General features: G+C 40.4%; 1 protein-coding gene across 1 annotated transcript in view; it reads left to right on the forward strand.

The window, feature by feature from the left end:
- CLASP2 (cytoplasmic linker associated protein 2) overlaps nt 1-23,984 on the forward strand; it is a 151,365-nt gene that overhangs the window by 22,934 nt on the left and 104,447 nt on the right. Inside the window, exons 4-7 of the mRNA XM_015427377.1 lie at nt 700-791; nt 1,046-1,121; nt 2,221-2,318; nt 20,237-20,307. Of these exons, the coding sequence (XP_015282863.1) occupies nt 700-791; nt 1,046-1,121; nt 2,221-2,318; nt 20,237-20,307 (337 nt within the window). The remainder of the gene's footprint in view (nt 1-699; nt 792-1,045; nt 1,122-2,220; nt 2,319-20,236; nt 20,308-23,984) is intronic.

Genomic DNA, 23,984 nt, shown 5'->3' on the forward strand with positions numbered 1-23,984 from the left:
CAGTTGGAGCCTGCTTGCTTTGAAATAGCACTGCAAATCCAGCCTTGTAAGCTTCAAGTTTACTGCATTGGCAGTTCTGATATAGAACTTTAGAGCTCCTGGGAGGTCAGGAATGATAAAGATAAAGCAAGGAAGGAAGGGATAAAGGCAGGCGAAAGATGGGAACGTGCATGGGAGCAAATGAGTGTAGATCAAGACATTTGTAATGCAAGAAAGATCCAGAAATCGTCACAGACGCAACATTGGAGGACAGATAGCAGGAGCATAAGTGTGCAATGCAAATACACTGTTTTTTAAAATCAGTTTAAAGAGATTTGACAGTCTGAGGGGAATTTCGAAGTCAAAACTGGAAGATTTTTTTTTAAGTGGGGAAGGATTAAAATGGGACGAATATTGATTTAAGCCTTTATTTGCTCTAGTTGTATCTTTCCATTTGCTAAATAATGTAAAGACTATCTGACCAGATCTTTGGTTTATCTTAGTAGAGGTGTTATGTGTTCCAATTTTAATATATAAAATTGGGGATAGATCTAAAATAGCCTGATTTAAACTTTTTGTCCCAAGATCTGTTGTAAACATTCACATAATATTTAATCGCAGGGATAATTTATAGCTTCTGCTATGCATTTAGCATGAGCACTGGCATCACAGAATATGTATCACCTTTCAATAATTTACCTACTTTCTTATTTTTAATAGTACATTTGGGATCGCCTTGCTGCTGGCTTTAAGCACAAGAACTATCGGTCACGAGAAGGAGTGTGTCTGTGTCTCATCGCAACCTTAAACAAGTATGTGTATTATTCATATGGAGATAATCTACTAAAATTCTCTGGTGATGCATGTTCTTTTCCTCTAATGTAGCAGATTTTAAAAGACTTAAAATTGGAGGGGAGAACCATAATTATTTACTCTAAACGCTCATCCTGGAATTTACCCAAAATATCTAAAGATTATAAGGAATAGATAGAAATGCTGTTTTGTATTGTCATTTGCTAATATTTTCATGACGAAGGAAATTTACACTTCCTTTTGACTTTTCTAGTTATGGCGCACAATCCTTAGTTCTCAGCAAATTGGTGCCACACTTATGCAACTTGTTTGGAGACTCCAATAGCCAGGTAAGGATTATTGTTGTTCCCAGGAAACGCATACATGCTGATTGTTTACTGTTTGCATTTCCTACTTGATCTTGCTCCTAAAGTGAGTTTATATTGTTTTTTTGATGGTGGGAGGCAGAGGAGGTACAGTTTCTTCATTGACTCTTGAAGTGGGAGATTCAGAATAGTGTGAGTTCTTCCCAGCCTGGCCTGAGAGGTTGAATTCCTTTCCATACACAAGTAGAACAAGCTGTCTGTCTCAGTACCATTACCTGTCACCATGGAAGGGAACAGTGATGAGGCAACTTTCTCATGGAACCCTTAGTATAGAGATCTCCTCAAATTTAGCTTTTTATATTTTATGTTAGGGTTATGATATTTTAGGATTATAGAAAGAAAAGAATAAAAGTATGTAGTATAACATAGAAATTTTCAGGGCTTAGTGAAGAATTCTGCTGCACTAAGCTTTTCTTATTTTGATTCAGGGAAGGGATGGATGCAAGGTACAGAGGAGTTGGTAAAGCTCCTTTATTGAACCTAAAATGCCAATGATGATGATATTGTATATAAAATCAGAAGTGTAGATTCATGGTGGAAATGGGGAACATGTATGAAGCAAGAAAGGGCTTAAGATCTTTTTACAGAATTTGCACTGTTTAAAGTAGGAATGGATATGATGGGGTGCCAGAGAGTGCAAGTGTAGTAAAGGGACTGGTGAAATGCCTTGTAGCAAACAACGTTACTGACATGTTGTTCAACTAGTGATAGTCATAGAGAGGAAACTTACTTTGACTGTAGATCAGTAATGTTTTGTGTAGCGCGGTATAGCACAGGGTATCAGAAGGTGCATTTTTCTTTTCAAAACAAGTATCTTGAACAAGATTTGGCAGCTCCAGAGTTGTAATTACAGATCCTCTCTCCCCCACCCACTTTCCTTGTTCATTGTGTTTGAAAAGCCCTAGTATTAACGTAGCCTTGTTCCTCGCTGTTTTTTCTTTACTACTTTACTAAGTGTAACTGGTAAACAGCTGATTGAAAAGGGTAGAAGACGAAGTACAGCACATTCATTTTCATGCCTATATTCTTCAAAGGTTATAATGCTTGCACTGTATATTTGCAGGTGAGAGATGCTGCAATATTGGCAATTGTGGAGATTTATAGACACATAGGGGAGAAAGTGCGGGCAGACCTCAACAAGAGAGGAATTTCTTCTGCAAGGTAAGTTCTTGGTATCTGTTCCACTGGCTGCTAATTGCTTTTTTTGCTGTGGTTATATGTGCATGAATTTATCTGACAGCTTCATTAGATCGGTCTCAGAACTAAAATCCAGATCACAGTGCAAGTATGATGTTGCTGTTCAGAAATGGGAACAGAAGTCAAGTGAGCATACAGAATAAAAATAACACTTAACAGCACTCTGACATTGTATCTGGAGGATATTATTATACGAGAGACAGAGAACAGTGGTGGCTGCTACTTTCAGGCACTAAATAAGCCATCCTTGAGCATTTATTACCCAGTAAAAATGTGAGCTTCTCAGAAACAGCTCTTCTTTCTTTCCCTTTCCCGCTCTACCTCTCATCCCCAGGATGTTTCCTTGATTTTGCAAAATATGATGAAATGGGTAGTGGGGACAAGCGGTTGAATATTCTGTCTTAAGTTAGCTAAGACAGTGAGATTGTGGGTTGTGAACTGCTATAATCTTGTAAGCAATTTCAAGAGACACTCAAAGAAATAGCAGTTCTTTTTTTGTGTATAATACTTTTTATTAGGTTTTCATGTCCAAATACATATTAAAAGCTAACAACAAAGCTTCAAAAAGATTTGTAACAATAGTAAAAACAAGTAAGCAACAGTTTACAACATAATTGAGTGATTTACAGGTATGCATTCATCTTTGCTAAGAAATAGCAGTTCTGATAGTGATACAAATTACTTTCTATGGTGTTCAGTTACATACCAGGGTTCTGTACTGAATGTAGTGAAAAATCAATTTTTCTGATGGTGGATCTTTCTCTCAGAATATCAACTTGCAGTCTCTCACATTCATCTGTGAGTGAGAGAACAAAAAGCTTTATCTGAACTTTGTGGGCTGCCAACAGTCTGGCACTGCCTCAGGGAGTTCCAGCCTCAGCTGTGAAACTGGTGAAGAAATAATAAAACACTTCTAATAATGTAGTTGTGAATTTCCTGCATTGTGCAGGGGGTTGGACTAGATGACCCTGGAGATCCTTTCCAGCTTGGTGATTCTATGATTCTAATGTATAGGGTTATCTGTCTTTCATCACTGAGTAGGTATTCTGTGTAGCATTTTTATACAACCCTTGCTCTAGGTTGCTCATAGTGGTATATAGGGTTCAACGCGCTTCACTTGTAGCCTCACAATAGCCCTATGAGGTATGTTAAGCTGAGAGAGAGAGTGTGAATGGCTCCAAGTAAACCAGCAAGCTTCATGACTGAAAGAGCAGTTGGACCTAGGTCTCTGCTTCCCCTGATAGAGATGTAAAATTTCCGGAAATTTTGAAGCTCGGGAAAAAACCCAGTTTTTGGGGGGGAAATGGAAATTTTCAGAAAAATTGAAAAAAATGCTGCATTAGCACTTTTTCTTTTCCAGATTGAAAGTCATTCTGTTACTTTAGGAACATAAAATATGGCTATGGACAATTTTACTTGGCATGAAATGATCACAACTAGCATATTAGAAATATAGTGTATCCAAACAATTATTATAAAATTCAGTTTGTAACCTAGGACTTGCTTGTCCTCAGTGCACAGAAATTAGATTAATCTGTTACCATACATATTTTTTAGAAATGATTTGGAAAATATTTGAACACCTTGTCTTAAAATATTTTATTCATCATGTTAAAATAAAACGTTCCATAATCACGGGTTGGTTTTTTCCCCCCAGTATTTTTCGGGGCCTTCACATCTCTATCCCCTGATCTAACATTGTCCTGTGCTGTGCTGAATGTCAGTATAACTGCTGTCAACTCACTTACCTCCTCATTCTTCTACTTGGGCATACAGAGAGGCTACTTAAGCAGACGTGATGGCTTAAGCCAGCTATCAAAAGTTGTCATCTGTATTTGCAAGTGGTTCTTCATAGCAAACTTCCCTCAGGAATGCAGCTTGCTCCATCCCTCTCCTTCTGCATGTGCTCTTGCCATATCCTCTCAGTACAGTTTTGAAGAAGGATGGGTAGTGGTGGTTGGCAACAGGAGCGGCTTCTGTCCCAGACAGCTAATAGAGAATAGCACATTAGAAGGGGTGCCCGTTAATCATGGCAAACCTCTTCCTCTCTGTGATCTCTCTGTGTCCAAAGTGAATCCTCCTCCCCTAGCTGTGCTTTCACATCAGCAATTCTCTTCCCTTGCTACATCACACAAATGCATATGGATGCACCAGGTGCCTGCTACAGCATCTGTGCTGGCAAAGAACCGTGTCAGCAGTGGCTTGCTCTTAGCAGCACAGATTTCTAGGTGTGGGCAGAAGAAATCTGAGACGGAGTGCGTGTGCATGGACTGCAGCATACTATAACTAGCATTCCTCAGAAAAAGTTTACTCGTTCTTTAATATACATCTTCAGAGTACACATAAGTTAGAAATAACCCAGTGCTTCACCCTTGCAGTCCTCCCTGCACCCTCTTATACTTCACTGAAGCAGTACAGTAGTGACTTCCTCTCCCCTACCTGTCCTTCAACACAGCAATTATCTTCCCTCACCACTTCAGACACATACACACATGGATGCGCCAATAAAATAAAATGATGGTCACGGAGTTTTGTGACCCCATACTAGGGTGGGTTGTGAGCACTTCTCTGCCCCCCACCACTGCTTCAACTGCAGGTGTCAGGAACTGAGCATGCAAACATTGTACATGAAATTCATCTGATATGCAAGGTGGGGACATGCTAGACTTCCTTTCTGACCTGGCTTTGCTTTGGCTTCCCATTTGGCTATAAAATACATCATGATAGAATATGCACCATTTACAATTCTGTAGAATACAGAAGCAACAGAATTTGTCATGAGAAATTTGATGAGCGTATTTTGCTTCTAAGAATTAGGAAGGTAACTGTTGTAGGTTACTGGCAAAATGTGGCATCTTGCCAAAAGCAGCAGTCTTGCAACTTCTCTTCTTCTCTACTTGGCAAAATATAGTGAAAACTGTTGCATAATGCTTTAAAAATTCCTACCCCCTCCCCCATAGCAAAGTAGAATGGTGGTAGGAAAACTAAGTGTGGTAATGTTGCTTATTTATTCCATGCCAGGCAGAGAGAGACAGAGGAGATGCAAGGTTGTTGCTTTTGTCAGATACCAGACATTGCCAGTAACATCTGGTTTTGCCTTTAGACGTTGCTGGGCAGTATCACTGTTTGCCATTAGACCAGTGTGGTTGTTATGTACAGAGAACAGGTTTGTGAATTGAGGATAGCTGTTCAGTGTTTGAGTCAAATCATATATTTTTTTGTTAAATACGTGACATGCTATAAAAATCTAGCCAAGTTGTGTTGGGTCAAAATGTTTGAAATTCTAGTAATATCACTCTTGATGCTGAAGATTTAGGTGTAGATTTTTGCCAACAATAGCTGCTCAGGCTGCATAATATTGAAAGGGAACGACATCATTTGTCATCAACCAAATGTAAACCACACAAAGCAAAAGTTATAGGCTTACTTGGAATGATGCCCTTTTTGTTGTGACAGATGAAACAATACTGAGTTAGTCCACTAGCACTGAAATCAAAGTAATTAGTGACTGTTATGATTAATCATGAAGAAAATATGGCCAAGAGTAGGCAGTACAGAAGGATGATGATGATGAGGGAATTTTCCATAATACTTTTCAAGTTAGAAGTCTTCAACATTTTTCAGACTCTGGGCCCGACTTTAACTACCTCCAGCAAAACTGGGCTCACTTAACTTTTAATCATTTCATTATTCCTCCCATTCTTGTCACTAGGGTCTAGGTGACAAGGAGGTCAGGGCTCATGTGCATTTAATTGTCGCATGGAAGAGGGGTATTAGTAGATGCAGCCTATCATTAAGGGGTATGGAGAAGAGAAGAGATTGGATTTATACCCCGCCCTTCACTCGGAGTCTCAGGGTGGCTTACAAACTCCTTTCCCTTCCCCTTCCCACAGCAGACACCCTGTGAGGTAGGTGGAGCTGAGAGAGCTCTTTCAAGAACTGCTCTTTCAAGGACAGCTTTGACAGAACTATGGCTTGCCCAAGGTCATCCATCAGTTGCAAGTGGAGGAGTGGGGAATCAAACCCGGTTCTCCCAGATTAGACTCCGCACACTTAACCACTACACCAAGCTGTAGTTGTTCCAGTCTCTCTTATATATAGCAAAAGACTGAAATTTCTTTCATAGCCTATCCGGGTTTTCTTCAGGGTTTTTTTGAAAGACAAAACCCTCCTAAATTAACAACAATAATAAAAGAAGATAGCATCCTGACCCACTATCTTAAATCTATTTTAAGATATGTCTTAAGTACCAGGTACCTGTAGGTCCTGACTTAGTAAGAACATAAGAGAAGCCAATGTTGGATCAGGCCAATGGCCCATCCAGTCCAACACTCTGTCACACAGTGGCCAAAATTCCAGGTGCCATCAGGAGGTCCACCAGTGGGGCCAGGACACTAGAAGCCCTCCCACTGTTGACCCCCCTAAGCACCAAGAAGACAGAGCATCACTTGCCCCTGAGTCCCTATCTATACCTTGTGGCTAATAGCCACTGATGGACCTCTGCTCCATATGCTTATCTAGTTCCCTTTTGAAGCCATCCATGCTTGTAGCCGCCACCACTTCCTGTGGTAGTGAATTCCATGTATTAATCACTCTTTGGGTGAAGAAGGACTTCCTTTTATCTGTTCTAACCTGACCGCTCAGCAATTTCATGGAGTGCGCACGAGTTCTTGTATTGTGAGAAAGGGAGAAAAGTACTTCTTTCTCTACCTGCTCTATCCCATGCATAATCTTATAAACTTCAATCATGTCACCCCTCAGTCATCGTTTCTCCAAGCTAAAGAGCCCCAAGCGCTTTAACCTTTCTTCATAGGGAAAGTGTTTGAACCCTTTTATCATGCTAGTTGCCCTTTTCTGCACTTTTTCCAATGCTACTAATCTACTAATCAGATAGTAGTTAATACTATCTAGTGATGGGCCCCTCAGGTCAGAGGGTGTCCAATACAGTGTTATCGATTCAACAAACATGAAATTGAGCAAACTCTGGAGGACGGTGTAAGACAGGAGGGCCTGGCGTGATGTGGTCCATGGGGTCATGAAGAGTTGGACTCAACTGTTCAACTGAACAACAACAACGTGTTCTAAGTAATTCATTGTGTGTGTTGAGATAATTTTGCAGTACTTCAGTAGAAGAGAATGTATTTAAAAAACATCAGTAACCTGTCTTGTCTTCTAAGAATCAGCCATGTACATTCTGAATGACTGTACAAAACAGTAACCATCTGTCTTGTACGTTCATGTGTGGATATTACATCCATTTTGTTCAGAAAAATGAAGCAAGTTCACCATGAAGCAAATTAGAAAACCCCCATGTGTGGCCTTTGAGCCAAACATCTACTTGGGTGAGTAAAAGCACTTCGTTCATATGAAGTCTCACCAGTCCCTGCCCCCCTCCCCCCCGCATGCACCTACTTAAATACCACCAAAGGCTACTTTAGGGTTCGTGTGTGGGTGGATGGCTTTGCTGAAATACTTCTGTACATCTCTTAACCCTGATTGACACAGTTGGTCAAAAGATTATACCTCATTTCTGGCTGCTTTTACATGACTGTGGTAAAAATTAGAGACCTGGCACAGTACTGCTTGACTCCCTCTTGGCAGAAGAATGTATTTCAGCTTGGGGTTAAAATGGGAAAAAAAAGTTATTGGCAGCTCCTAAATGCCATCAAGTTACTGCACAAAGACAATTTATTTACAACAAATGGATATTTGTGCTTTAACAAAAAGGCTGTTAATGCTGCTGGCATCTGACTGTTAGTGGGTGTTCGAGGGAGTTCTATAAAGGAATTAACGATCCTTGGGAATTATTTTCAGGTTGCACAGATGGAAATCATGCTTGACCTATGTTTGTGATGTGTCAGGCAGGTGTAAACATCAAAGTGTTGTGTGTGTATACATACACACACCACAGATGTTTGCACCTGCCTAATAATCATAAAAATAGGCCAAGCTTGATTTCTGTGGGTATACATACTGTGAGAATTGTTTTTATTGACTTCATGACTTTAGTTTCTTGCTTGTATGCTCAGAAGTCATTACCATTATGTACAAAGGGTTATTTTGGTTGCCAGTAGTTGGGGTTGGTAGAAAGACTGTGCTGCTTTATTGATTCAGCCTCTCTCTCACACACACACAAACCCTTCTTAACAGTATACACATACTCTACCAGTCAAAAGGACAGACATTTTGCTTGTTTATTAAAGACTGATGTTTATAACCTGAACAGCCATATGCAGGGTCTGTAAATGTGCAAAGGGAGAATCCCAATCCTCCCCCAAATGGAGAAGGTGATGGCAACCCAAAATGACGATTGGCTAGTAAATAGTCAAAATTTGACAACCTACCCCGGCCAGGTGGTATCTGCATAAGTGTGCTATAGCTGCTTTATGGATTATGTAGTCTATTTGCAGAAATCTGGCTGTACCTCTTGAAGTACTAGAGTAAATTTTTCTATGCGTATCTTCAAATTATTTCAATGTCTGCACAGAAGTTGATTCTAAGTATTAGTGTTTGAACTTGGCCAAGCTAGTTATTGAGAGCCAAGGTGGCACAGAAACATTTCTTTCACAATGTATTAGCAGTAAGGGTGTGCATTTGAGTCTACCAGAGCTGAAAATCTACCCAAAAAATACCTAACCGGTATATTTTGGAGCATCCCAAATGTATCTGGGTTTTCTCGGGAAACTGAAAAAGAAATCCTGGATATATTCGGGAATTACCAGGCCGAAAACAGCAGAGAGGCCACAGCAGATTGCTCCCGCCTCTCGGCTGTTCGTTAGACTTCTACTTTAAAGTTTAAAGGGTGACTGCGGAAGACAGCCTGAAGATCAGCTGTGCAGGTGGGGAGCAGACTGTTCCTGCCGGCTTGGCTTGAGGCTGGCTTCTCATGCAGCCCAGTTTAAACCAGGCTGCAGAAGTGGCCAGCCCCAGGATCTGCTGCACCACCAGGAACAGATCGCTCCCCACAGGCTGGGCTTTGTGCTGGCCTCTCCTGCAGCCTGGTTTCAACTGGACTGCAGGAAGAGTGAGCCCAGCCAGGATTGGCTGTGCCCATGTGGAGCAGATTATTCCCTGCTGGATCAGCTTGCACTGGCTTTTTAAAAAAACAGTATTTTTCTTCTTGGGTCTATTGGATCCAGAAAAAATTGGAATTTCCAAAGAATCCCGAATGTGTTTTTTTTGTCCAATAGACCCGAGCCAAAAAATACCGGTTAGAATTTTTTTGCACACCCCTAATTAGCAGCCCTAGGGCCCTGTTGCTGTAACTTAGCATGTTGCCCAATAGCTGATGAACTTGTACACCTAGAATAGAAAATTCTGTTTCACTCTAGTGGTTTTAGTACCTACATGACAGATATTGTATAGTGTTTAAAGGTCTTCCCAGACTTCTGAGTGGTCTCTGCCAAGTATATCCATTTGAGCATAGGTAAGGATTAGAACAAGTCTAAGCTGATGCTTGGTAGAAATGTTTATTGGACTTTTGTCTCTCTTTTTTCCAGACAGATTCCTGAGGCAAAGTGCAAAACATCTTATTTTGATATGTTTCTGACCACTGATGTTTGTCATAACTATAAATTTCTAGTTTTGCTTTTTAAAGGCTAATACTTTCAAAAGCTATTGCAGAGTATTGTCATTTTATATACAACTTTCAAACTTGAACTATATAAGGGCCAAATCAATCTCTTGAATTCAGTAATGGAGACCAACACCTAAAATCCTGTGGCAGCCACCCCACAACAAGCCTCTGCATTCAAAAGCAAAATTGTTAATCAGGATATCTCATTTTATCATATTTATTCAATGAGTGGACAGGAGAAAATATCTCTTGAGAGAGGCTGTGGGTTCAGTGGTAGAGCATCTGCTTTGCATGCAGAAAGTGGCAGGCCCTGGTATCTCCAGATTTTTTTTAAAAAAGTAACCGCTGTGTGAAACATCTCTACCTGAGACCTTAGAAGGCTCTGCCCACCAGAGAAGCATATTGTCTGACTTGGTATAAGGCAGCCTCATGTATAAGCTAACCCATTTTTTCCTTGCTGCCATATGTAGTTGGCATAGACTGATAATAACTCAGTGAGGTTCATGGTTTGAGCTTGTACTCACATCCATATCTTAAGTCTAGAGTGCTAATAGCTGTACCAAACTGGCTTTGATATATTTCAACTATAGTTAAATTATTTCTCTGAAGACTCTGAAGACTGGCAAAAAATGTACAAGTTTAGTTCTGTTCCACATCGTATGAGTTGTTTTGCACAACATGCTTACAAAATGGTAATTGTAAGTTCTGTAACCTTTTTCTCTCAGGTTGCCTTGCTACACATTTTCTCGACTTCTTTCCTTGCTTCTGCCTTGTCTGTGAATATTAATACGTGCTAAATAAAAAAATTCCTTCCTCATCTCTGCTTTGACTGGTCCCCATAGACTCACTGGGAGATGGCCATGTAAAATGATATAGAAGCAGAACCATCGTGTTTTATATCTTATTGCTTACACTGTTGCTCGTCCCTTCCAATCTAGCGACGTTCCATGGGCTCCCAGTGGCTGACAAACGCTTGAATTGGCATGAAGCCAAATTCACAAGGGTTGGTTCAGAGCCCTGAAAGGGAGCTGGGACTTTTGAGAACAGTTGCCACAGCATCTTTTATAACTGAGGTTTGAGTATAAGCTTTTAATTTCCCTCAGTTACAAAATATTCACTCTCAGTGGGAAAGTTTGTAACTGCTAGGAATGAAGTTGAGAGCCAGTTTGAATTTATAAACTGGATCATTCTACACAATAACAGTTGCCCTGTTACAGACTTTATTTTCTGTTAAATAAGAGCATATTGTTTATTTCCATTTGTGTCTGTGTCCAGTCAGAAGTCCATACAAAGGGTCCATGCAACAAAAATAATTTCAGCAGCATTTTAGCAGAATCTGAATTAAGCAGCCTGTGGGGACATGTAGCTGACACACTACCAACACTAATCTAAGCTCGTGCCACCCATTTACCTGATTGCAGGAGATTGCAGTTTAAAACACAAGGAGAGGCAAGTGGGATTGGGCATTTTAGAAAAGGGACTATGGACCTGCATAGACACTTGCAGTGTATCAGTACAGAACAGTAATAAATATAATAAATGCTGAAGCCCAGACTGCTACTGCAGCACAGTTAACAATTCTCTCCCTTTTCTGCCCCATAGCTACCCATTTAAGAGAACACTGAAAAATATTTCACTTTCTTGGAAGATGTGGTAAAACAGAATGTGTGTGGAAAGTATTGACGTCACTGGGGAGACTTGTTCTTTTAGCTCTTTTCCTTCACAATATGAAGAGTTTTCCTCAAGTGCTCTTTCTGCTGCTACTACTAGAAGGTCATGGAAGACTGCAGATTTTTAGTTCTCCTTACAACTAAAGCCATCTTTTTAAGGGTACAATATTAAACTCTCTTACCAGGGAATAGGCCCCTTTGACTTCAGTGGGGTCTTCTGAGTAAACATATTTCAGGTTGCACTGTACAAGGCTTTTTTCTAGTATGGCTCCCTCTGCCCATTCCTTGCATCTTATTCCAGTTTGTGCCAAGTACAGGGAAAATTCCTACAAGTCAAGCCTGCCAAGGCAATCTTTTATCCAAAAAGTGATTTCTTCACTTCCCCTTAATTTACTGGTTACTGTTGAAGTACAGCAATTAGTGGAATGCTGGTAGGCCACAAAACCAGAAAGATTGGATTTAAGAGTCCATAAGAGTTACTGATAACAAAAAGAAAAGTTTTGAGCAAGTAAATTTCTAGATACAGTGTTTGCACAAAAGATGAAATGAAAGTCTAGGATAAGTTCATTTATTTCTTGTAATCTTTCCTCTAAGTGGAAAATTAGCTAGGCGCCCAAACGGGGAATTCACAGAATTATTTCCATTTGAGTGGTTGATATAAAATGTGAGAAAGGAAAAAAATTGAATGACTTGAAGCTGCTGGAGACTACATGTAGGAGAAGGGCCCTTCCAGAGAAAACAAGAAGAACTGTACTGGAAATACTTCTCTTTCTCTTGTTTCTCTCTCCCTAGTTGCTTTTAATTCTTTTCTTCTGAGAGAGACAAAGAACCATGGGTACATCTCTCTGTGTTCACCTGTCCAGACTGAAACAGTGGAACTGGCTGGCTACTTTTCTCCATCTCCTCTAGCAATGAGAGATGAAATGAAAGAAAAGCATTGTTATACTTTTCATGTGCTAGTTCCAGAATTACGAGGCATTGGAATGCACACAGGCTGGTCTTGCCTGGTCACATTGAAAGCAATTCTTTTTGAACCAAGTTAGTGTATATTTTCAAACCTGTATGAAGAGTATTAGAACAATAAATTCTTAAAGTGTTTGTGAGGCATCTCCTGCTTAGGCTGACCAATGGCCCCACTGGAGTAACGTTACCTAACATTGTGCCTTCTGTATGAAACCGGGGAACACAGAGAATTTCGTAATTTTACATTGATGCAGGTTTGGTAGATCATGATGCACGAAGCCAAAATTCTTCCCTTCAGTAGGTTTTCAGTAGGAATTCCTTTCCCACTCTTTACTTGGATCTGAATGAGGTTTTTAGTCCTACTTAAATGTTTCAAGATCCTTTATTCCAAATAATAAAATAAATCTTCATTATGTACTGCTTATAGTCAAAGTGTTGTTTTTGAGCTAATATATTAAGAGAGTTGATTTGTCAGATCTTTTTTTCATTGTCTTCAGTCTGTTTTGGTGTGCAGGGGAAGAACTGAGTCATGTTTGAACTGGCTATGGGAATATTATCCTCAAGTATACTGTAGAAGTTCTTAAGGTGCCCTCCTGAATTTAGAGTTTGACTCTAGTAATTAACTGTGCCATCCTAAGGTGAGCTAAACCCTTTAATGTCCATTAAAGTCAGTGCTCTTAGAATGACGTAACTTTGCTTAGGAGTGCACCAGTGTAGTGTAGTAGTTAAGAGCAGCAGCCTCTAATCTGGAGAACTGAGTTTGAGTCACCACTCCTCCACATGAAACCTGTTGGGTGACCTTACCTAACTCACTGAAAGTGTTGATTCAGTGTGCGACTGCAATAAAAAAGGCAAATGCTATACTGGTGATTATTAGGAAGGGGATTGAAAACAAATCACCCAGTATCATAATGCTCCTGTATAAATCTATGATGTGGCCTCATTTGGAATATTGTGTACAGTGCTGGTCACTGCGCCTCAAAAATTATTATAGCATTGGAAAAGGTGCAGAAAAGGGCAACTAAAAGGATTAAGGGGATGGAGCACCTTTCCTATGAATAAAGGTTAAAGAAGTTGGGGCTTTATAGCTTGGAAAAACAGTGATAGAAGGGTGACATGATAGAAATTTACAAAATTATGCATGAGATGGAGGAGGTAGAGAAAGAAGCACTTTTCTCCACAGAACATGTGGAAATAATGAAGTTAAGCTTAGAAGAGATAAAAGGAAGTACTTCTTCACCCAAAGAATAATTAACACATAGAATTCACTACCACAAGAAGTGGCATAGACAGCTTCAAGAGGGGATTAGATAAACATATGGAGCAGAGGTCCATCAGTGGCTGGCTCAGAGGTTAAGATGCTGAGCTGCAGACCGGAAGGTCTGTAGTTCTGCAGTTCGAGACCATAGTGCTGCGTGACGGAGTGAGCTCCCGTCTCTGGTCCCAGCTCCTGCCAACCTAGCAGTTCGAAAGCAAGAAACTGCAAGCAGACAAATAGTTACCACTTCGGTGGGAAGGTAACAGCGTTCCGTGCGCCTCAGCATTTAGTCACGCTGGCCACATGACCATGGAAGCGTCTTTGAACAGCGCTGGCTCTTTGAGTTGGAAACGGAGATGAGCACCGCCCCCTAGAGTTGGATTTGACTAGCTTTTGATAGATGGAACTCTATGTCTGGGGCAGTGATGCTCTATATTCTTGGTGCTGGGGGGGGCAACAGTGGGAGAGCTTCTGGAGTTCTGGCCCTGCTGTTGGACCTCCTGATGGCACCTGGGTTTTGGCCACTGTGTGTTGGACTGGATGGGCCATTGGTTTGATCCAACATGGCTTCCCTTATGCTCTTGTGTCATAAGGTGCCTGATGTGGGGAGAGGAAGGGAAGGTGATTGTAATCCACTTTGAGACTCCTGAGGATATAGAAAAGCAGGGTATAAGAACCATCTCTTCTATTATTCTTGTAAATTATCTGTTGGCTTAAATATTGTAGGTGTCCCAGTTTGGCTCCCAAAAACATGCCACAAAATTAGATTTATATTCCAGTCTGTCCAGAGCTGCTTGAAAAGATGCAAAATGTGTTCAATCTGCCTACTAGTCTGTGAAAAGTTAAATAAAAAATTGCCTGATGGAAATCAGTTAACCAGAGGAATAACTTGTTAAAAACTAGAACTGTGGCTACGATAAGAGATTCTCCATTAGTAGCTGTTGGAGTGAGATAATAAACTTTACAACCCCAGATGACTATTTGGAAGGAATGATTAAGTTTGCATATTTGTATTGGCATAGTGAACAATATCCCAGACCTGGATAGCCTGATTCTGTGAGATTTTGGAAGCTAAGTAGGGTTGGCCTGGGATGAGATTTGGATGAGTGACAACCTAGGAAGTCCAAGGTCACAATCCACAGACTGGCAATGGCAAACCATCTCTGAGCATCTCTAGCCCAGAGTTGCTTTAAGTTGGTTGCAAATTGACAGCAAAAAAAGTAAATAGTCATATCCTGATGCCTGAGAAATAGTATGGCTGCTGATGTCTATTCAATTGTAGATGTGCCTACTAAGAACAACAGTATCTAATCAGTTGTGAAATCTCTTGAATATGATTAGATGGCTTTACACTACATTAAACTAAATCCAAGCAAATTACAATAATCAAGTGGTCAACAGGTCATTAGTTTTACATGCTACCAAATACCATCTGACAGTTCACGGAGAGATCTGAAGGAAATCTCTTTGGTGCTGTTTTCAACAACATCAAACAGATGTGTGTATTAAGTGACTTGTCCTTTTTAGAAATCTGTAGGAAATCCGAAAGCATAATATCCATTAAAAAACTAATATGGTAACTAAATTTGAGTTAGTAGTGTGGGACTGCAAAATAGATGTTTTGGCCAGTAGTACAAAATCTGTAGGAATTCAGTTCTGTGTGTCTGGGTGGTGGTTGCTTCTACAGACGCTTAGCCAGGGATGTTTCCTAGAAACACTTGTTGGTTCATTCTTGACAAAATATGCAAGGAGGTGCTCCATTATCTTCCACAAAACTGGTGTCCATCTGGGACTGAACAGGAATCCTCAAGTTGTAACTGTTGTTGTAGCTTTTGATAAAGTTCCTCATCAAAGGCTCCTAAGTAAGCTCAAAAATCATGGGATAAAAGGACAAGTCCTTTTATGGATCAAAAACTGGCTAATTAATAGAAAACAGAGAGTGAGTATAAATAGGCAATTTTCTTAGTGGAGGGTGGTAAGCAGTGGGGTACTGCAGGGATCAGTACTTGGTCCAATGCTTTTTAACTTGTTCATTAATGATTTGGAGTTGGGAGTAAGCAGTGAAGTGGCTAAATTTGCGGATGATACGAAGTTGTTCAGGGTGGTGAAAACCAGTGAGGATTGTGAGGCACTCCAAAGGGATCTGTCAAGGATGGGCAAGTGGGCGTCAACATGGCAAATGGGGTTCAATGTGGCCAAGTGCAAGGTGATGCACATTGGAGCCAAAATTCCTAAATATAAATACACATTGATGGGGTTTGAACTGGCAGAGACTGACCAAGAGAGAGATCTTGGAGTTGTAGTAGATAACTCACTGAAAATGTCGAGACAGTGTGTGACTGCAATAAAAAGGCCAATGCTATGCTGGGGATTAATTAGGAAGGGTATTGAAAACAGATCAGCCAATATCGTAATGCCCCTATATAAATCAATGGTGTGACCTCATTTGGAATACTGTGTGCAGTTCTGGTCACCAAACCTTAAAAAGGATATTATAGCTTTGGAAAAAGTGCAGAAAAGGGTTGGAACACTTTCCCTATGAGGAAAGGTTAAAGCGCTTAGGGCTCTTTAGCTTGGAGAAACGACGACTGAGGGGTGACATGATTGAGGTTTATAAGATTATGCATGGGATAGAGCAGGTAGAGAAAGAGGCACTTTTCTCCCTTTCTCACAATACAAGAACTCGTGTTCACTCCATGAAATTGCTGAGTGGTCGGGTGAGAAGAAAGTCCTTCTTCACCCAAAGAATGATTAACACATGGAATTCACTACCACAGGAAGTGGTGGCGGCTACAAGCATGGACGGCTTCAAAAGGGAACTAGATAAGCATAAGGAGCAGCGGTCCATCCGTGGCTATTAGCCCATCACTTTGGGGCAAGTGATGCACTGTATTCTTGGTGCTTGGGGGGGGTCAACAGTGGGAGGGCTTCTAGTGTCCTGGCCCCACTGGTGGACCTCCTGATGGCACCTGGTATTTTTGGCCACTGTGTGACAGAGTGTTGGACTGGATGGGCCTTCTGCTTGGTCCATCATTCACGTCTCTTATGTTCTTAACTGAGAATACTAAAGTGAAGGTTGCCCAAGTGTAATGACAACTGTGTTCTCTTTTGGCTAGGACCTTAGAGCCTGCAGATATGAGGGAAAGATGGATAGCAAGGTTACATAAGCACATATAGCAAGTGCCCTTGAAAAATAGCCTGAGAGAAAAAAATGTCTTTCTGATTGTCCTCAGATAAAAATTGAGACACTCTGAAAAGACCCGCTTATAAGGGGGTAGCAAAAAAGAGCAAGGGTCCAGTAGCACCTTAAAGACGAACAAAATATGTGACATGTTATGAGGTTTCTTGATCTATCTCTGTTATAAGGGGGTATGATCTTAAAACAACCAGAAGGAAACTGAAAATCTCTTTGGCTGAATTAAAGCAGCATACTAACCATTAAAACCTCAGACATTCACCACTTAACACAATTCAGCCTTCTGACTTTAAGGGAAGATCAGAACTCTATTTGTTCCAGGATCACTGTGAAACTCTCGTATTCAGTAGCCAATAATCGCTGTGTTTTAGTTAAAACTTTAAGTAATCTAATAATTTCTGAGTTATTTACATAAGAGATTATTAGAGATAAAAGCCATTAAGAACATATGAGCATACCTTAATTGGCATAAAGAATGCATTGAACTTTTTAAGCTTCTTACCCAGAGCCTTTGCAAAAAAAGAAGCAGCCTCACGAAGAAATTCATAAATTATAGCATGCTAATAGCACATAAATTCTATATAGCAGTGTTTCTCAACCTTTGGGTCCTGACTCGAAATGGCTTGTGAAGCCTGTGAAAGTAGATCCCTGGCTTTTGCAGTTTTATTGACATGTGCATGTTTTTCCCCCCATTAAAGTCGGCAACCATACCAAATAAATTTGGATTTGTGAGTCATCATACCAAAAAGGTTGGGAACTGCTGCTCTGGAGTAACTTGAGTAACATTAAATTTTGTGACAGAACTACAGGCACTATGTCTTTTTCTCCAATATGAACACTACCATTGCAATGCCAAGAACCTTTTCCTGAGAGTTAGTGTTATAAAATAGACTGCATGGGATTCTGAGTTACCTGCTCATTTACTTGCACAATGTTTCAAATTGGAAATATTAAATAGGTTCTCCAAGGATACTACTCTGGTCTTCATGTTCAGGAAACTGCCTCTTCTGCCCCTGCCACCTTGAAAAAGTTTCAAGAAACAATTACTTTGAATGCTTGTGTGCATATTATCCTTGCTAAGTCAACATTAATCATTTCTGTGAGAACATCGTTTTGTAATCAGCATTACAAGGACAGTGAACAACACCGTTGTGTTCCTGTTTCTAGGAACACGCAGAGGCCTTTATGCCCTGTTTTTGAAGTGGGAGGGGGACCCAAATAAGGTCGTCGTGAATAATTAGACTTTCAGGTAGATATGCAACTTTAGATACCAAATGATATCATTATAGAAGAATATGCTTTTCCATTTGAGAATTCACAATGTGCTGTTTTTCTCTGAGCATCTAAAGTTTGGATTTGGGATTTGGAATATAACTGTAGGACTTTGGAGAATGTTTAGCTTTGAAACTTGGGTTGAGGATCTTAAATAATAAAACAGAGCACCAGATGATAGGATACGTAAAAAGAATTAGCAAATCTAACATCTGTAGGATTAGAAGGTCCTTAGAATAGCAAATGCCCGGAATCGAGCCAATAGTCATTGCTGAAATTGGGACACAGAGGCTAAATTGGTTTGGAAGTTAGCAGAAACAAAATACTGGGGGGTGAAATAAAAGGAGCAGCATCTCAAAAGGAAGCCAAAATAGGTGAGTGAACTCAAGATAGATTTGAGTATATTTTGAATTGATGATTGTCAGTAGAAAGTCCAATCACATGTGACATAGAGGCTGCAGTTTTAACGTTTGGACAATTATTTATGTACCTGAGCCAGTGTAGTATAGTGGTCAGATGCCATACTAGGATCTGGGAAAACCAGGTTCAAATCCTCACTCTCTGAGAGAAGGTTGTTGGGTGACTTTAGGCCAAGTCCTAGACTCTCTCAATCTAACCTGCGAGAATAAAATGGAGGAGAGGAGAATTATGTAAGACACATTGGGTCTCCACTGGAGAGAAAGGTTGGGTATAAATGGAGTTTTAAGAATCACTGGAAATTAAGCAAGAAATGCATTTTGCTACAAGTCCTCTGAATTTAAATGTATGATTCCGCTCTACTTCAAAATCACACTAAACAAGATTCCACAGAATCTTGTGAGATTTCATCGCAAAGTTAGCTTTATTTGTTTCATTTATTTACTTTAATATTGTTGTAGATTTTCCAGGCCGTATGGCCGTGGTCTTGGTATTGTAGTACCTGACGTTTCACCAGCAGCTGTGACTGGCATCCTCAGAGTTGTAACACAGAGTACTCCATCTTTCTGTGTTACATCTCTGAGGATGCCAGTCACAGCTGCTGGCGAAACGTCAGGTACTGCAATGCCAAGACCACAGCCATACGGCCCAGAAAATCTACAACAACTAATGAACTCCGGCCGTGAAAGCCTTTGACAACATACTTCAATATTTATTTACAAGGAGATTTATACCCTGCCTTTCTACCCTCATCTGGGCCATCAATGTGACTAACAGATTTAGAAAATAATAAAAACATGTCTTAAAAGCCATTGAAAACAAACATAATTAAAACAATTAAAACCATTGAAAACAAACATCATTAAAACAATTAAAACCAAAGCTAAAATACACAAAGGCATTGGAATAACAATTAAAACACTGAGGGAATGCCAACTGGTGGAAGACAGCAACAGAAGGAGACAGGCGAGGCTCCCAGGCAGGGCCGTTCCAGAGTACTGGTGCTACAACTGAGAAGGCCCTCTCCCGGATTGCTACCTGCCCAGTCTCAGAAGATGGGGGTAACCAAAGCAGCGCTTTGGAAGATGATTATAGTGGTCAGTTAGGTTTGTAATGGAGTAGATAGTCTTCTGGTGTGCTAGTTCCAAGCCATATAGGGCTTTGAAGCCAGCATCAGTACCTAGAATTGTGCCTGGAAACAGATTGGAAGCCTATGTAGATGGGCCAAGATTGGAATGATATGGTATTTACAACCCACCCCAGTTAACATCATGGCTGTAGCATTCTGCACCAGTTGAAGTTGCCAAACACATTTCAAGAGCAGCCCCATGTAGAGTGCATCACAGTTAATCTAATCTAGATTCAGGCTGTGCACCACAGTTTCCAGTCCTGGGTTTATGGTATTGCCAGGATTTCCAGAATTCGGTGCATTGGTACTAAAATCTTATGTTGGATTTAATTGAATTTGAGATTATTATGATGTGGATGAAGAAATGCGGTGATATGTTAGCTTTATTTGCATTTTTTTAGGTTACAAACGATATTTATGAAATTTGATGAAGTGAAAAACTGCGGCAATATGATTTCGAGCAACATCAGCGGTGAGTATGTGGCAATGTATATGGTTTGGATGTCAAATGGCATTGACTTGAAACGGGTTTTAAATTGTAATGACTGATGAGGCGGCTAGTACTTCTGCAACCAAGTTTGATCTGATTTTTGCACTGTGATAATGTCACTCATAAGAAGAGCCCTGCTGGATCAAACCAGTGGTCCATCTAGTCGAGCGTCCTGTCTCACACAGGGGTCAACCAGTTACTCTCGAGAGCTAACCGCAGGGCATAGAGACCAAGGCCTTCCCCTCTTGTTGCCTCCTGGCATTGGTACAACTGCCTCTGAATGGAGATTCCCTGTAATCACCACAGTTAGTATCTGCTGAAAGTCCTATCCTGCATAAATCTGTCTTATCTCCTTTTAAAGCCTTCTATGCCTGTCGTCATCACTATATCCCTTGGCAGAAAATACCACAGTTTTAAGGACTCGTTGAGTAAAGAAATGTTATTCATTCTGAATCGACAGCCCATCAATTTCATTAGATGCCCTCGAGTTCTAGTATTTTGGAAGAGGGAGAAAAAGTTTCTGCTGTCAACTGTCCATGTCCCATGCATAATTTTATGAACCTCTTATCATGTTCCCCACACATGAACACACTTAGTTGTCACTTTGGTAAACTGAAAAGTACCATTCTCTTCAGTGTTTCCTCATAGGAAAGCTGCTCCAACCTCTTAATCATATTGGTTGCCCTCTTTACTTGTTCCAGCTCTGTAGGGTCCTTTTGACATATGGTGACCAGAACTGCCCACAGTATACCAAATGAGGCTGTACCATAGATCTATACAAGGGCATAATATTTATTTTGTATCCTTTTCTTAGTAATTCCCAGAACAGAGTTTGCCTTTTTCATTGCTGCATCACACTAGATTGATATTTTTGTTGAATTATCCACTACAACCCTAAGGTCTCTTTCCCCCTCACTCTCTGCAAGTTCAGACCCTATTAGCATATAGTTAAGGATGGATCTTTTGGTTCCTGTGTGCATCACCTTACACTTACCTACGTTGAACTTCATCCACCACATTGTTGCCCACTCACTCAATTTGTGAAGATCCTCATGGAGCTTTCACACTCAGCTTTGGTTTTCACCATCCTGAATAATTTTGTGTCATCGCAAACTTGGCCCCTGTGCTGCCCCCAGACCCAGATCATTTTGAACAAATTAAATAGCACCAGCCCCAATATCAGTCCTTGTGGGACCACACTACTTACTCTCTTCCATTGCAAGAACTGTCCATTTATTCCTAACCTCAGTTTCCGGTTGTTTAATCAATTCATAGTCCATAAGAGGATCCAGCCTCTGATCCCATGTCTGCTAAGTTTACTCATGAATCTTTGGTGAGGTACATTGTCAAAAGCCTTTGAAAAGTCCACAGTATATAATGTTTACCAGCTTACCGTTATCTACAGATTTGTTCACTTTCTCACAGAACTCCAAAAGGTTGGTGAGGCAGGACTTCCCTTTGTAAAAGCCATGCTGATTTTCCTCAGCAGGTTTTATTCCTCTGTGTGCCTGATAATTCTATCTTTGATTACAGTGTCTACTAATTTATCTGGGACAGACATTAGACTAACTGGCCTGTAAATTCCTGGATCTTCCTTGGGCCCCTTTTTAAAAACCAGTGTAACATTTGCTACCCTCCAGTTTTCTGGTTCCATGTCTGACTTTAATGATGTTAGATATGCTGGGTAGTAGATTAAGCAGTCTGACATTTGAGTTGGCTAAGAACCCTTGGGTGCATGCCATCATGACCTGAAGACTTGCGGGTTTTTAATTTCCACAATATGTCTAGAATTTCATGTCTTCTGACCTTAATTTTACTGCAGATTCCCTTCCGGAGAATAGTGGCTATGATGTGGTTACACGCCTCACATTTTCCATAGTGAACACAAATGCAAAGAGTTTGTTTAGCTTCTCTGCCATCTCCCCATCTTGCTTTAGCAATCATTTTATTCCTTGGTTGCCCAAAGGCCGAGCTGCTGTTTTGGCCAGCTTCCTGCTCTGGATATATTTAAATAAGTGCTAATTTTTATCATGAAGCTAGAAATCTTTTAATTTTTCCTTTGCTCCAAAATATAGATTATATGGAGGAGACATTACCACTTTTATTAGAAGGTGATAGTAGACCTATCTCTCTTTAGTTGCAAAATTTTATATGTTTGTGGTAGATTTTTATCACTTTTCAAATGTGGTCTAGTTCTTCACATTTTTGGAATCTGCTTAAAACTAATAACTTAAGAAGCAGTATGAGAGAGAGAGAGAGAGAGAGAGAGAGAGAGAGAGAGAGAGAGAGAGAGAGAGAGAGCGCATTGTGGTCACTGCTCCCAACTGGTGCAACATCTGCAGCTCACACCAGATCTTGAGCCCTGTTCAAAATCAAGTCTAAGATCACTACCTCTCTGATTGGCTCAGTGACCAACTGTTCCAGTGCACAGTCACTCAGGATGTCTAGGGATCTCATTTCTGTAGCATGACTTGAGCACGTTTACCCAGTCAGTGTCAGGGTATTTGAAGTCATCCAATATCACAACATTATCTGATTTAGTCACCTCCCTTATTTCCTCTCATTCATCTCAAGATCAGCTTCAAGGGTTTGATCAAGTGGGCGATCGTACACCCCCACTTTTTAAGTAACCCTTTGGGCCTAGTATCTCTACCTATATTGCTTTTGTCAGGGAGTTCATTCCCCTAATGTTTTCTAATTTATTTGACTCTCTGCTCTCTGCTCTTTTTGGTATACAATGCAACACCCCTCCCAACATGTCCTTCCCTGTCCTGCCTATAGAGCCTATATCCAGGTATGACCATATTCCATTGATTTTCCCATTCTGCCATGTTTCTGAAAAACCCAAAGTTGGATATTAATGTAGCTGAAAAATACTACTGTGTTGTGAGTTTGCTTCAAAGAATCCTTTGGTAATTCTGCTGTTTTGAGAAGAATGTCTCAGCACACAGGGCAGCAGAACAATTTGGGGCATGCGGACAGTAAATCCGACCTTGGAGGTCTTGGTTCAGGAGATTGTATCAGTGGATACCAAATAGACAGTAATCTAACCTGGTTTGCTCTTTGTCTCTGGCACCCTTTTTTGTATGGCAATATTGGTTGGTAGTCTTTTATACTTTGTTGTCCAGAAGCTTATCTGATTTTTAGATATAGCTCAATTTGACTTAAGAGTATCTGAGACTTTTTCTTACAGGTTAATTGTTATGATGTGAATTTGGTGTGGAAGCATGATTTTTATTGTTGCTTGTTTGGTCTTGAATATTGCGAGAAGTCTCCATTTGCTTTCATTGAGTAGGGAATCTATAATTCCTTCTGCAGTCATTCATGCTACCTACAGTCTTGTTAACTGTTAGTCATTTTCTGTTGTCTTTTTAGGAGAAAAAGAATAGTGGATGACAATGTAAAAAGTCAATTGTAGAAGTTGAAAGATACAATCTACGGTCTGGTTCACAAAAGCAGTAGGATGTTGGGGAAATGAAGTGGTAGAATGAACTGCATCACTTCAGACTGTAGATGGAGGTTCATTCTTTGTAATGTTCCTCAGTGTTAGCAGCAAGCAGCGTTTGTGGTAGAGTGTAAACCCTTCTTCCTGCTACAGTTTGTATAGACCTTTTTACACAAAAGGAAATCTGAAGCCGAAACTCACCACTTGCAGCCTG

This window comes from Gekko japonicus, unplaced genomic scaffold (assembly GCF_001447785.1).
Source record: "Gekko japonicus isolate JY-2015 unplaced genomic scaffold, Gekko_japonicus_V1.1 scaffold272, whole genome shotgun sequence".
NCBI lineage: Eukaryota > Metazoa > Chordata > Lepidosauria > Squamata > Gekkonidae > Gekko > Gekko japonicus.